Source organism: Peromyscus californicus, unplaced genomic scaffold (assembly GCF_007827085.1).
Source record: "Peromyscus californicus insignis strain IS unplaced genomic scaffold, ASM782708v3 Scaffold_18__1_contigs__length_77618521, whole genome shotgun sequence".
NCBI lineage: Eukaryota > Metazoa > Chordata > Mammalia > Rodentia > Cricetidae > Peromyscus > Peromyscus californicus.
In genome coordinates this window covers 3,885,480-3,900,273 of record NW_026294480.1, presented here as the reverse complement: position 1 = coordinate 3,900,273, position 14,794 = coordinate 3,885,480, and the positions used below count along the sequence as shown (strand labels likewise).

The 14,794-nt window shown below is 44.0% G+C and overlaps 1 protein-coding gene across 1 annotated transcript in view; it reads right to left on the bottom strand.

The window, feature by feature from the left end:
- Window positions 1-14,794, bottom strand: part of Ice1 (interactor of little elongation complex ELL subunit 1) — a 54,231-nt gene that overhangs the window by 26,725 nt on the left and 12,712 nt on the right. Inside the window, exons 2-10 of the mRNA XM_052742926.1 lie at window positions 14,124-14,182; window positions 13,634-13,668; window positions 11,015-11,033; window positions 10,142-10,253; window positions 8,325-8,401; window positions 7,367-7,404; window positions 5,598-5,680; window positions 5,330-5,369; window positions 5,192-5,248 (exon numbers count right to left, since the gene is read on the bottom strand). Coding sequence (XP_052598886.1) covers window positions 5,192-5,248; window positions 5,330-5,369; window positions 5,598-5,680; window positions 7,367-7,404; window positions 8,325-8,401; window positions 10,142-10,253; window positions 11,015-11,033; window positions 13,634-13,668; window positions 14,124-14,182 — 520 coding nt within the window. The remainder of the gene's footprint in view (window positions 1-5,191; window positions 5,249-5,329; window positions 5,370-5,597; window positions 5,681-7,366; window positions 7,405-8,324; window positions 8,402-10,141; window positions 10,254-11,014; window positions 11,034-13,633; window positions 13,669-14,123; window positions 14,183-14,794) is intronic.

Here is a 14,794-nt window from a genome sequence, read left to right as displayed (position 1 = left end):
TTTACATGACTTCCTAATAGCAGCAAGATTACAGTTAATGAAATAGCAATGAAAATAATTTCATGGTTGGGGGTCACCACAGAATGAGGTCACACCCACTCTTCTTAATGTGTTTAGTTGTCATGACAGGGTAGGTCTACTGAGCATCTGTATGACAGTGTGCTTTGTGTCACTTGAAGGAATCCTACTTTGGAGAGTTCACAGACTCCAGCGACAGTGACTCCGCCCCACTTAGAACCTCTGTGGAATCAGCATTAGAAGAATACACAGCGGAGACTCAGCGTTACTTGGCATTGCTTGAAAAGCTTAAAAGGAGTGATACATACATGGGACAGCCCAGATCACAGGAAGTTGCCCCAGCTCTAAACAAACTGGCACCTGTTGGATTTGATACCAGAAGAGTAGCACTGGGAGAGCCCTCGGCCACATCTTCTCTAGCTCGGGGAAGGCACTGGATAGCATCCCCTGAATTTGTGAGGGATAGGAGAGACAGGAGAGACATCGTAGAAAAAGCAGAAGGAAAGGTAGAGGTCCAGGAGATGGATAAACCTGTTCGAGTTGGGAAAGGGCTGCTTAAGCCTAACAGGAGACTGTGGGTGGAGAGAGTGTCCAGAACAGCTGGCCCCTACCTTTGGCCCCTACCTTTCCTATTCCAAGTCAACCCAGTTATCACTGAGGCTCCAGAAGTCTGAGTTCCAATCCCTATGGCTGAGAAGCTTATCTGAATTATGATTAACCTACCCCAGAGCCTGCTTCCAAACACTGTCCTCCCCTTTGTTTACATGACCTAACCAGATCTCTGCTCAGTACACATACCCAAAGCAGCAAACAAGGACCCCTAAAAACAAAGAAAACAAGATCCTTTTCCATCCTCCTGGAGGACAGTCAGAAAACCATGGAGCACACATGCCTTCTCATGGATGTCCCCAGGCTAGCCTTCCCAACAAGCAGAGAAAACTCTTCAGGGCAGCTGGGTGACTTAGTTGTAACTTAGTTGTATGTTTAATCTCCTAAGCATTTCTTCTTTTATCACAATCTAAGGTGCTCACAACTGTTTCTGACTTTTGCACTCCACTGCCACTCTCGGGATCAAGAGCATCTTCTCAAGTCATGAAGAGCGAGCCAGAATGTGGCTAGAACATGGTCCAGCTCAGTTCTTTATCCTTAAAGGAGTTTACTGTTCGGACAGCTTTCACTTTTTAATACCTGCTGAGCTGAAGCAACACTAGTTAGAAATGTTTAGGGATGCTCCACCCTTGTTCTCCTACGGATGCTGTGCACTGCCTCAGGTCTTTCTCTAGACACTGGAGGGTTCACCTGCCATTTGAAAAAGGGCAGCTCTTATTCTGTTCATCTTCAGCTGGGTCAATAAAGCACACTGCAGGTCTGCATGATACCTGACATAACTTCACACTCTTATCAGTTCTAAGCCCATTTCCAAGTGAGACTTCTGGAGATCCTGGGGCCAGAAAAATGATGTCCTGGAAATCGATCTGTCCTCTACTTTCCACAGCTGAACAACACTGGGGACTGAACTCTGCTGTGGCTGCGGAGCCTGCACCAGCACAGGCTCTCCTGTCCTTAACCCTTTTCACAGTGGGGTTGCTGTTTTTACCACCAAGAGCCAGTTCCAAAGGCCCACCATTGTAACCAGCATGGTTTTTCTGCTTTACTGACTTAGGGAGAAAACTTTTATCAACATCACATTTCATTTTTAGTTGTATTAGCCAACCTTTATGAAGTTTTGAACAATGGTCTAAAGAACTCTGAGTATATGGTGTACATAAATGGTCATTCTGGCAGGTGCTTCTCCAGCCTCTCACACCCCCTTATTCATAGACAAACATGTAAGTTTCCCATGAAGACTGTCTCATTTCCTCAGGAACCCCCATGAGGTTTGTTTTGTCTGGCATAGTTCCATATTCTTGGGTACACAGCAGCAGCACTTTCTTAATGGGCAGTACCTTTAATCCACATGGCACTGTTCTGAAGACTGAACTTACTACTGGCCTTACCACTTCACAGAGGCCCTGCTGAGCCTATCTTAAATCAGTCCCACATAATCAACTCTCTGCTTCATTTGATCTGAGGCATGTGTCATATCACCCTAAGAGCCCTGCTTTACCCTTATGGTGTCAACACACACACACACACACACACACACACACACACACACACACACACACACACACAACCTGTGCTTTCTGCTCAGGGACTTTCCTTTTCTTCCTTATGACTCCCTCCTGGCTATGAAACATTCTAACAGATGAATGCCAAGACTTCAGGGCATTTGTTTCTCTGCCATCTTTGACTACATTCTCAGACACCCTACACTTCATCTTCTGGGTCAGGAAATGAACCCACTAGTCCAGTCCATACTCATCTACGTGGCTGATGTTTTAGTTCTCAGGGGCTCCACACCACATGTGATGCCAGTGGCTGGGGGCATGTTCCTGAACATGCTCAAGAATACGAGCAGGTCTGAACATTTCTCTTATTTATGAGTTTATACTATTCTTCAATCTTCTGGAATCTGAGGGATTTTTCTTGCCAATTCTAGTTTTCAAAGGTTTAGTGAAAGGTTTAGGCAAACACTGATGGCAGACAAAGTCTGCTTCCTTCCCCTACACTCCGAGTCTACTACCTGTCAATCACTGTAGGTTGTCTTTTCATAAACCCTATGGAAGGGCTGGTGAGTGGGCCCGTTTATGAGAATTCATACAGCATGTATAAGCATCTTATGGGAGCAGGGGAAAGGGGATAGTACTCAAAGCAGCCATTAACTACCCAATTATTTCATCTCTAATAATTCTCATCCATAGGTCATACTTTAATAAACTACACTTGGGAACAGTGTCTGAAAAAAACTCAAGCAACAACTTCTAAAACTAGAAGGCTGGTCTACCGTTCCCTTTAATCAGTTATTTGCAGAACATTAATGCTCTGCCCCATGATTTGGAAGAGTGACTGCTGAAACCCTGCTCTTCTCTGCTATGGTGACCATCAGCTTTCCATCCTCTACACTCACTCCTCTCTACTGATGTTAAACATCTAGAGCAGTGGTTCTCAACCTTCCTAATGTTCTGACCCTTTAATACAGTTCTTCACGTTGTGGTGACCCCCAACCATAACACTAATTTCATTGCTAGTGCACAACTTTACTGTTGCCACTGTTATGACTCATAATGTAAATATCTGTGTTTTCCAATGGTCTTAGGCGACCCGTGACAGGGTCCCAAGGGTTGAGAACCACTGACCTAAAGTGTCCAGGAGAGCGGCTTCTAGTTTTGGAGACAGTGTATCACTATGTAGCCAAGGTGGCTTCAGACTCAAGATGCTCTCTCCAGGACATTCCACGTGCTGAATTACAGCATCAGCTGGGCTCAGGTACACAGTTACTTGTTTCCATTTATATCAAGTCTTTGCTTACTGGAACTCAGTAAGAAGAAAAAGCAGCCTTGGTCAGCCTTTTGTAAAAGAAATCCAATCTATCACTCTTCAGTGACAAACTGGTCAATTTCTTCCCAAAGCCAAGCATGAATAGGGAAAATCCTAAGGGGTCAGTTAAGAACTATGAAGTCAGTGCATCCAGGTGCACAGCTGACTTTATTGACTTGAAAAATGTACAATAGAAAACACTCCTGTCCTCATCAACAAGGAAGGTTAAAAACACAACATAAAATGACTTGGGGCAGTAACGAGCTCTTTGGTGTTAAAACACTGCAGGACATAATGACAGAGAACATGATAGGAAGGTATGGGGTTGTTTTCATCAGGAAGGCTGCATACAGACTGCAGAAGGAAAGACAACCTCCACAGTGGACCACCGACTGGGGGGTGAGCCAGTAAGACCTCAGCAAAACCTGCTAAGGCCCCACTTTTCACACAGGTAGGAAAAGACTGTCTAAGCATGAATACTCCATGGACCATCCACATCAGTACCTGACAGCCAAACTCAAGACCACCGACATGGGGGGGGGGGGGCTATCCACCACCCCCACATCTCCCTAGAGTGTTCTTGAGTAGGAGCAGCAGGAAATATTAGACAGAGGACTTAAAGTGTGGAGATAAACAGATAGAAAATACAGGATAGCCTCGAGAGGGCCTGGAACCTATTCCAACAGGCCCAGACTGTCTCTGCCCCAGGTTATTCATAGAAATGCCAAGGGGTGGAGCAAAAGACCTCCCCCCAGCACAGCCAAGTGCAGACCATCTCAGACACCTGCATTCAGGCCCGTGGTCCAATCATCCTCTCTATGAAGACCTGCTGGGTAAAGCCACTAGGAAACCTGAAAATAGGCTCCCACACCACATCAGCACCCGACAGTCAAATCCAAGACCATCCACATCAGCAACTGCCAGCCAAACTCTAAGCTAGGAAAAACCTGAACTTATTTTCGGAATTAAACAAGCAAACACAAGGAGAAAGGGGAACTTATTGAGATACTATGCATCTGGTGTCACTTCTCAGTTTTGACTTTGACTAAAGTCAAGTCTTTGTGAAACAAAAATACCTTCTTCATTTGCTACTGTAGCATTTTATTTTCAAAAAAACCTTCCAAGATTAAACAGAAATTCAAAGTCCTATCTCCATTTTTAAAACAGACCAGAAAGAGGAGGAAAGCAGCCAAGGGCCAAACAATCCACAAAGTATCTCAATGCCAAGTCCTATCCCTCACCTGTGGCCCTGGCCTCCCCATGCCTGCTATTGAAAGTAAGCATACCACATCGGCCTTGCTTGTGCTCTGTAACCAGTAGTGTTTGACTTCTCAAACACTTCTCCTTGTCTTATCCCTAGAAAACACACTGCAGAGATGTGACTACAGTTCTCCCGCCTCACACTGCTCTGGCACCCAGGAAGCTTAATGAATTAATCTGATAGGCTGTAATCTAGACAGAAACCTATTGTTACTTGCTGAAAAATGTGGGGCTTATATAAGTACTTTTCCTTTCCCAATCAATGTCTTCTTTGATTCTTCCATTCATATATTTTACGAAAATAGTTGTCTTTATGCACATTGATAAGTAACTGTAGATATATGCAAACTAACTAACAGCCATCCAAAATAACAAAAATTTTTCCAACAAAGTATCTACACAGCAGTATTTTTGCAGTTAGGTTAAGAGGTACATATGCCTACAAACCACAGTAAACAACGCATAAAACCAAAGACACCATTAGGATACTCACTTTTATCTATGCTTCCAGGAGAATCACTTGAGATCTGTGTTCCAATGTGTCTCAACTCTAAAAACACATAAGAAGAGTTTAAAATAAACACTGCACATTAAAACTGGCTCTCCAAGCAAGCATTAACTGAATACTCACCCTTCTCATTTTTCTGTTTGGAAAATTCATCAAACCTTTCCTGTGTTGGAGGAGAAAAATACCAAGAGTGCTTATGCTGTACGAAGCAAACACTGTGGAACAAAGGTCAGACGGGTGCAAGGCAACAGACAGTGACTGCAGCCACAGCCTGGATGCCACAGAAGCCCTAAGTCGAGGAAGTAAAGTGTGTGCATCTTTTACCCAGTACCTATGTCCACAGAGGCCATGAGTCAGGGATGTAATGTGTGTGCATCATTTTACCCAGTACCTGTGTCTTCTTAAATTCCTTTTCAAGTATTTTCTTTTCGTTTCTCAATTGCTTGAAGTCCTGAGTGTGTTTGACAGCAGCCTCTATGTGTAATAGGGACAGGAAAGCAACAGAAAAAGGGGAGAGTCAGTGAGTGGCCCGGACCTGTGTGATCCATGCCAGCTTTTTCCCTCCCCTAAAACTCGACACATGTCACAGACAGTTACTGCCTTCTCATGAAGCTACAGAACTGACTAGGGCTATGAAGATCCTTCCCACCCCTGATACAGCAACTCCAAATCCTCCCATGCAATACTCTGGCTAGGACAGTGTGCAGACCCTAGACTGTGAGCAAATCATTCATTCCTTTTTGGTTCAAAAGCCAAACGATACACATACCAGCAAGACTCTAGCCAGAACTGGCATCACAAAGACACTCGTGCGCACATAGAGAGGAAGGCAAAGTCCTGCAAGACGCCAGCAACACTTCTTTTCTCACTGAGCTTGTGCCCAGCACTTTTACTCTGTCCTATCAATTTCTAGGGAAAATTACTTTTCTTACAATAAAAATAAAGGCCACATTTGACTCCACAGGTCTCTTCTCAAAGTTGCACACAGCCTCTCAGGCATTCCACTTATCCCACATACGAGAGGACAAGCTGAGAGCAAAGCCATGAGTTTAGTGCCTGTCAGCATTCATGAGATGATATTATCCAACCATCTGTAGAACTGATATCTAAACTAAGAACTCATCATCCATTCTTGTTCTAAATGTCCCCAGCTCCTAAGTTCACACCTTCCATGGAAACACCTCATTCAGAAGCAGAGTACAACCACCAGGATGTTGAAGTCCACATAGGCAGAGCGTGACAGCACAGCCATTGCCTCTACCTGATTCCATCCCTGAGTAACTGCAAACAAAATGGACCTTCCATTCCTAGCCAACTTTTGAAAGCACAATCAGTTAAGATGTAAGGACATAACAGATTCCAGTGCTTATGCCCTTCTGGTTACTTGGAAATAAGTGGGGTGTGAAGGAGGGCCAGGGTGGGGCACTTCATAGAAGTGTGTGTGTGTGTGTGTGTGTGTGTGTGTGTGTGTGTGTGTGTGCACGCCAGAACTATCAATGTATAGCAGTTCTTTGCCATCAACTTGGCACAGGCTAGAGTCATTTGAAATGAGGGAACTTCAACTGAGGAAATGCCCCCATAGTTCAGGCTGTAGGCAAACCTGTAAGGCATTTTCTTAATTAGTGACTGAGCAGGAGGGCCCAGCCCATTGTGGGCAGTGACACCCCTGGGCTGGTGGTCCTGGGTTCTATAAGAGAGCAGGCTGGACAAGCCACAAAGAGCAAGGCAGTAAGCTGCACCCCTCCGTGGTCTCTGCATCAGCTCCTGCCTCCAGGTTCCTGTCTTGGCTTCTCACAATGGATTCTGATATACAAGTCAAACCACCCTTCCCTGCTCAAGGCGCTTTGGTCCCCTTGTTCATCGCAGCAATGGAAACCCGACTAAGACAACACACGAAGTGGCACCTTCTCTAGTAACCACCAACTTCAACTGGGAATGAAAGAAACAAAAATAGCTACAAGATCCAACTTTCAAAACTGTATCACTGCATTTCCTTCCACGTTGCCTGTTTCCAGCAAAGGGTCACAGAGAAGGGGATTAACTGGAGCAGCAGCACATAACTCCCTTCCCGGCACACCCCACTGACACTCACAGCCGCACACTTACCAGGGTCTGTACAATGACAGGGCTCTGCTGGCCACACACAACAGCCGTACTTACCTTCCAGCTTCTTCACCTTAGCCTCCAGCTTCTTCTTCCTGACAATAAAACCTTGTCAGTTAGACGCAGAAATGACAGTTCAGCACACATGGTGTACACAAGAGACTTTTTCTCTTATAATTAGTGTCACATGTCAACTAAAGTACCAGCAATTGAGCTATGACAGAAGAAGCCTGACAAAGAACACTAATCTGTCTACTGTCTACTATACAGTATTCCTAAAACAGGTTTTTAAAGACCTGACTTTTGTTTGAGAAATAGAGAGAGTCTACTGAGTCTCTGCCACAAACACATGCGAGGCCTCTCCTTCAGGACAGTAAGTGTCATCTCTGGGTGTGTCCAAACGATCTCCCTGCTTCACGCATCTAACTCATCAGGCACTCTTCAGGAGCGTGCACAGTGAGCAAGGGAAGCAGCAGCGGGGAGCTTCGCCTGCTCTGAGATGGATTTCCGAGAGTGGAGAAGGTAGGAAGCTCAGAAAAGTCTCCAGATGCTGCTGCTGTCACAGCCAACAAGTGGTGGCTCACATAGCTCCACAAGTGATCTCTCAGTGCTGGGGCTGAGGTACCAAGCTTCAACGTAACTAGCAAGAGGCTCAGCCCACTTCACTGCTGGTAACAAAGGCCCTTCCTTCTACCGTGGGATACTACAACAGATGATGCCTGTACAAGGCTGGTAAAGACAGGAGGCCCACGACTGTGTGTGGACACACAGCTACAGCTCACACACGATAAAGTGAGCATGTACAATACCTCTTCGTGCAGCCCTCCAGCACCAGACCACCTTAGTCAGAACAGTGCTGACCCCATGTGACAGTGGTGAAAACCGTGGCTGAGAGACTAGCCCAAGTTTGCACAGCTAATTAATTACAACCAATGAATAGAAACAAAAGAAAACACTTATTTACAAACATCTAGTCTCAACGATGAAAGCCCCGTATCAAAAGTAACCCACTTACTGGGCATCACTTTTCAAGCATTCTTCTTTCACACGAGCGTATTCCTGGTGAGTGTTCTGATACAGCTTCAGGGAACTCTAACAAGGAAACAGGAAAAATAAGTATCTCCCCAAGAGCCATTGATCATGGTACTCATTTGTTTCATCGTAAGCTAAATTCTCATCTGGTAGCACAAGACTAACCAAGTACACAGCCAGACTTGTCAGCAAGGCCCAGAAGTTACTGAGCATCTCCAGGAGTAGGCTAGGTTCCCAGAAGACAGAGCTGACAGAACAGACAAGCAAATCTACACAACTCCAATCTGCATAATACACCACTGGCTTAAATACCAAACAGCTAAAATGTTCCCCTCAGCAATTATAGTAACAGAATCCAAGCTGATATCGGGCTCAGTAAGTGTTACATTATTACTGTCAGGAAAAGGAAAACAAGTTACTAATCAAAATTAGCTGGGAAAATGTATGAACACTGACTCATCCTCCATGATGACCCTATGGACTGGAAAGACACTGTGTCCATGTTGTGGTCTGTACATGGCATTTCTCTAACCTTAAAAGCTCTGAGAGATGAGCTTCATCAAGCCCTCTTCACAAAGGATTTGACAGGATGGGATATTCCTGCAAGACATGTCACCCAGTGACTAAGAGGGTGTACCACTGAGGTCTGACTCCAAGGCTCACACTTCCTTGAGGGCATACTATGGACATTATATAACCAAGAGCATGAAGGACTGAACACTGTGATTGGCTGTTTCGCTTTCACTGCAGTTAAACCATAAAGAATTCCTAGAGAAACAGGAATGCTGACATGTACAAGCACACAGTACATGAAAACCCAGACAACAGCACATCACTGAAACCACAACAGAGGCAGGTGGATAATGGATAATAGCAATCTTCTCTGAAAAGAGCCAGAAAGAACACACACAGGCTGGATAATAACCCAGACAGCTCCACCTCCTTTCAGGCCAGCCACCTAGCTAGAGGCTTCAGATGCTTCTACTTATAAACTCCATGGACTGGATGTGCTCCTAGGATTCCTATAAAGGACATAAAAACTTTATACAGAAAAGCATTTACAGCACTTTGAGCGAACTGCTTCAAAGGTTTGACTTTGAAGAAGAGAGTCCATGAGAGGTCAAAGTATCAGTTTCCTATCTGAAGCCTCTTTCCCAAGGCTCCATCTCCCTCGAGTAAAGGAAATGACCACTCCCTCTAAGAACTTGAGATATGAATGAAAGTGGCTCTCTGTGGACCTCACGGCCCTGAGAAACCGCAGGGACTAAGTAGTTACCCAAACCCCAAACCAGTCTGTCAAGACCATTCATTCATATTAACTGCTTAAGATTCAACAGAGGTCCTCCAAGGACATTTGAATTCTACCAGAGCAGAGGCCCTGAGTGCTGAGCTAAGGCTAGACCTGAACTACTATGGAAATCCAGTTCCCCCACCCACAGTCACACAATGATTCTCCTACCACTAATTCTGAATGTCTACATGTTATTTCCCACTTAAGTCAAGAAAATTTTTTAAATGAAAAAAAAAAAAAACAAAAACAAAAAACCAGAGATAATTACTACATGGAATATAAAACCCCAAGAGTTTACACATAACCCTTTTTACACTTGTGCAGAGTCCCAGGAATCACTGTGGAGCCACACATCAGTCAGAGCAGGATGCTCTCCAGGAGACACAGAAGGGTGTCCTCTAGCACTCACATCCTTTGCTAACATGTCAACGCCCCTGAATCCCAGCCAGTAAGTGCACGAGTCAATCCTAAACGACAATGACCCTCTACAGGAAAGTGGCTCTGGGCACCTTTTTCTCCTCCAGCTCTGCTCTCAAGACGTCCAGCTCCTCTTGGCATTTCTGCAGAGGGGAGATTTTCTGAAGCATCTGCTCCACTTGGTGATGCAGCATGCTGTTCTCTCTGAAAACGGACAAGGCATTGGCATCACTGAGCAGACCAGCTGGAGTGCGTTATTCAACACTAACTTTAATGATTTTTCCTGCTCATACTAACAATCAGACTGCTTTTGATCTTTTAGGCATAACCAACTTTTTAATGAGACTGTACCAAAAAGTAACATCAGAAACCAGTCCAACAGACTTCAATACACCAGAGAAGCTGTCTGAGGACAGTCTGCCAAACATCTGGCACATCCAATCTTCATCTTCCCTCATTTGTTCCAAATAAGTGATACACGGATGCTCTATCTGATGTATAACCTCATGCTGACTTTTAAGTGAGCACTGTAATAATCTAAATACAATTGTAATGTAAACTGTAATATAAATGCAATCTGATTTATAACCTCATGTTGATTTCTAAGTGATAATTGTAGTCAGAGCATAAAACATCATTACAATTTTAGTGGCTTTATTTTGTTATAAACAACACAAGATAAATGGCGTTGAACAGTGTAATTGTGTGAGCAAAAGTAATAGAACTTCAGTTTCAGCTCACAATGTGGTCACAGTTACTGAAGCAAACCATGAGGGTTCAATTTGAAACCTATGCAATAAATACATTTGAGGGATTTGATAGGACAAGGCAAAGCTGCTTGTAAAGGGGAGCACCCAAAGCAGTTTAATTCAAGGCAGGTCTCCCAGGCTCTGGCTTGCTATATATCCACCTTTACCCAAGAATTCACAGGCGCAATCAACAGTTACGGAAGCCAGGCAGCTCACCTTCTTGCAAACTGCAGTTGTAAAACTTGTTAAAGAAAACTTGAACCTTCATCTTCTGATATTTGTCTGAAGATAAATTCTGTCTTACAGTAATCATGTACACCTAGGCTGGACCATAACGCCACACAATATGCACACACCCATCTCTAACAGTGGTGAGTCTACATTATCCCTACTTCCCAATGTATGAATCTGTGGTGGTATGCACAAGAATGGCCCCCACAGGCTCATATATTTGAATGCTTAGTCACCAGGGAGTGGCACTATTTGAGGATTAGAATGATTAGGAGGTGTGGCCTTGCTGGATGTGGTTTTGTGGAGGAAGTGTGTCACTAGGGGTGAGCTTGGCTGTTTAAAGCTCACACTAGGCCCAGCATCCCTTCCTCTGACTCCTCTCTGCTGACAGATTAGGATGCAGCTCTCAGCTACTGCTCCAGCACCTGCCCGCATGCCACCATGCTCCCTATCATGAAGATAATAGTGACTAAGACAGAACCCAAGTCGAAACATCTATTTCTCTACTAATCGACTGAAGGAAAATACTTTACAACAGAACCTCCAAACCTTCCATTTCTCAAACAGTCTAGTAGACAAAAGTTAGGCATCCACAAAGCCACACGGGACTACAGTTCTTCTTAAGATCAAGAAGAGCACATTCGCTCTCCTCGGTCCCACAGTGGTGGCAGTGACCTCATGTGGACATGCTCCAGGCTTTCAGAAGAGGTGCTACAAGTAATTCAGTTAGGAAGAAGCTACATTAAGCCTAGACACTGGCATCCTATTGGGAGGACAGTTACAGTTCTGAGTTGTGACAAATACATACTTGAGGATAATGCCAAGAGTGTTTTTAAAATTTGTTTCTGTAGCTGAAGCCAAATCTCTGTATCTCAAAATATAACTGCAAGTTTTATCTACTTAAGGAGCTGGTCTAGGGCTGGAGATGTGGCTCAGTGGCTCAGAGTAAGCACACTGCTCTTCCACAGTGTCTAGTTCAGATCCCAGCACCTACAGCAGGTGGCCAGCATGGGTGCTGCACACATGTGCACTGCACTCATGTGCACACACTGTTAGCATTAGGCATCTGTACTGGCCTGCCTTGGGGTCCCAACAGGACTTCAAGATCCCTCCTCAGCTGCAGCCACCAAGAGCAGGCCAGTATTTTGTATTTTAAAAAGAGCGGGAAGGAGTCCACCACACAGCAGGCCCATGAGGGAGGTTTATGGAGGGGAGGGGAGAGAAGGAGCAGAGAAGGGGGCAGAGACTGGTCCCTGGAGATGAGAGCGAAAGAAGAGAAAGAGAAAGTGATGGGAGGTGGGCAAGGCCTGCCTTTTTTTTATAAGGAAACACAGCAAATGCGCACAGGGGATGCTCTTAGTGGCTGCAGATGAGGTATATCCTGTCAGGACCCTAAGGGCAGGCCAGTACAGATGCCTAAATGCTAACACATACCCACAAACAGACACAAAATAATTTTTAAGAAAAAGAATTTTTTATTTAAATTTTGATAGGAAACTTTTAGAAAATCAGACCATTTATCTATCATGAGAGTATAAATGTAATTACCAAAAAGTTTCCATCATTTCTCTGAAGTGCTGGGAGATCACTGCTCTAATACTGAGCCCACCATCTGTTACTATTTCACTATCAACAGCTGGGACAACTATTTCTGGACAGCATCTATATTCAATGGAAGATACTACTCCTAAAGTCCTGTTGTATTTTACATTTCAGCAGATAAATCAACTGTGGGAATTTCCAGTGACTTTCATTTCAATGTGAAATCTAGGCTCTAAAGTCACTCTGACACAGATTTTACAACAGCTCAAATAATCTGCAAGCTCTGGTACCACAACTAAATGGCCTCAGTACTGCAGACCATGGACTCGACCTCTGCAAGAACAGAATCTGCCCCAGGACTGAAAAAGAGCCCAGCTCTTTGCCAATCTCCACAGGTCTATGCATGCTTATTTTTTGGGTGGTGGTAGGCGGAATGCTATGTCCTTTTGAGAGATTTAACCCAAGGTGGGTGTTACTAACAGATGTGGCAGGACCAGCTTTTTCTTACTGCTGAAGACATCTAACTGTGTTAACTACACAAAGGTGCTTGCTCAACCCTTGCTTAGCCAATGAGTCTAAACTAAGCACTCTTACAACCATAAAATTCCATTACTTGTCTGATTCATGGATGCACACATTACTGCTCTACAATAAAAGCAAGATCAATTTCCAAACCATTTCAACGATCTTGGTTATTTTTAGTATATTTAAAGATACCAAGCAGCAAGCACTACTGCATCCACAATAATGCATCCGCTCACTTGATGCCACACCCCCTGTACAAGAGGAAAACCCACTCATTAAAAGCTGAAGACCATAATAAAATCAGAACAAGCAACAGAAACAAGAGAGATGCTAGCTGCCTCGCTTTAGGATCCCCCACCACACACCCATTGCTACGGCACTAAAAGGCCTGTTGTTGTCTGTTTGAGAAGGGCTCCCTTACGTCAACAGACACTGCCTTTTGAAAGGTAATTATTAAAAAGGAGAGCCCTCCTATCTTTTGAGTTATTACACATAAGTCAGTGCTGACATCCAAAGGGAAAAACAAGGGAAGGATATCGTCGCATTTCTTCTGATATTCCGTCAGCAGGTTACTGCAACAGAGAAAAGAGAGGTTAGGCTCCTGCGTCACTGGACAAGTACACCACAGAAAGCTATGGCTCACATCGCTCTAGATGGCCTTTCTTCTTTGGTCCCAAAACAAAAGCATGCTAGGAGGACATCACCTTGATTCCTAAACAACCCACAAGTATTATGAACTTTTAGTCTGAAACATGATATTATCAAAGAATATTGAAAAGAATTAAATCTTGTAATGTAGCATAGTGTGAGGAAATCTGACACCAGCATACAGAACAGTTTGAGAGACAAAGCAGCTTCTAAAATCGAACTTAGCAAAGATGATTTTCTACTAAAGCCTGTGTGAGCCCCTAAGCAAGGGGTTCAATGTTTCTGAACCCACTGGGTCCACTTCGGGGTTCCAAAATACCACCCACTTCAACCAGTTGGACAGACTGGCAAAAGTCTTCCAACATGCAGGTATACTTACTCTGTATTAATAATTTTCTGTTTCAAGGCAATTAATGCTTCAACATATTCATTTAAGTTCTGAAAGAAAAAAGTTACAGTCAGCTACTTATGTTTCTATGGCATTTCATTACATGTAACTGTCCTACAACATATAAATATAAGCAGGTGGTTCACAGTGCTCCATAAACAGAAACAGGCAATTCTCCTCATGTACTGCAGGACTCCTCTGCAGCCACAGCCCTTGCAGGGTTGCCTTTAAATTTTCTGACTACTGATGAACAAATGGTAACTGCTAAGATACATTTGATTATGAAAGTTGCTAGATTAAACCAACCTATATATTAAAAAAAAAATCCTGACTTCGAAATTTAAGTCAAACGATATGCTACTTTGGGAAAGAGGTTCTGTTCTTATTTCCACAGAAAATGAGAGGCTATGGATTCATTCTGGGGTAAGAAAAATCAGGTTTGATTAAGGAAAACCCCCTGAAAAATCTCCAATGGGAACAGATGGCTCAGATGATCCAACATTTCAGAGTGCCTCTGTTGCAGTTTCCTGAGTTCTGCATCCAGAAAGGCTTCAAAGCTGCTGGCTGAAATGATCCAGCCTCCCAGACTACTCCAGCTAAGATTTAACCATTATCCTAAATCTTCTCTGGGTCTCCCAAAGATTACCAGTGGCCCCAATCAG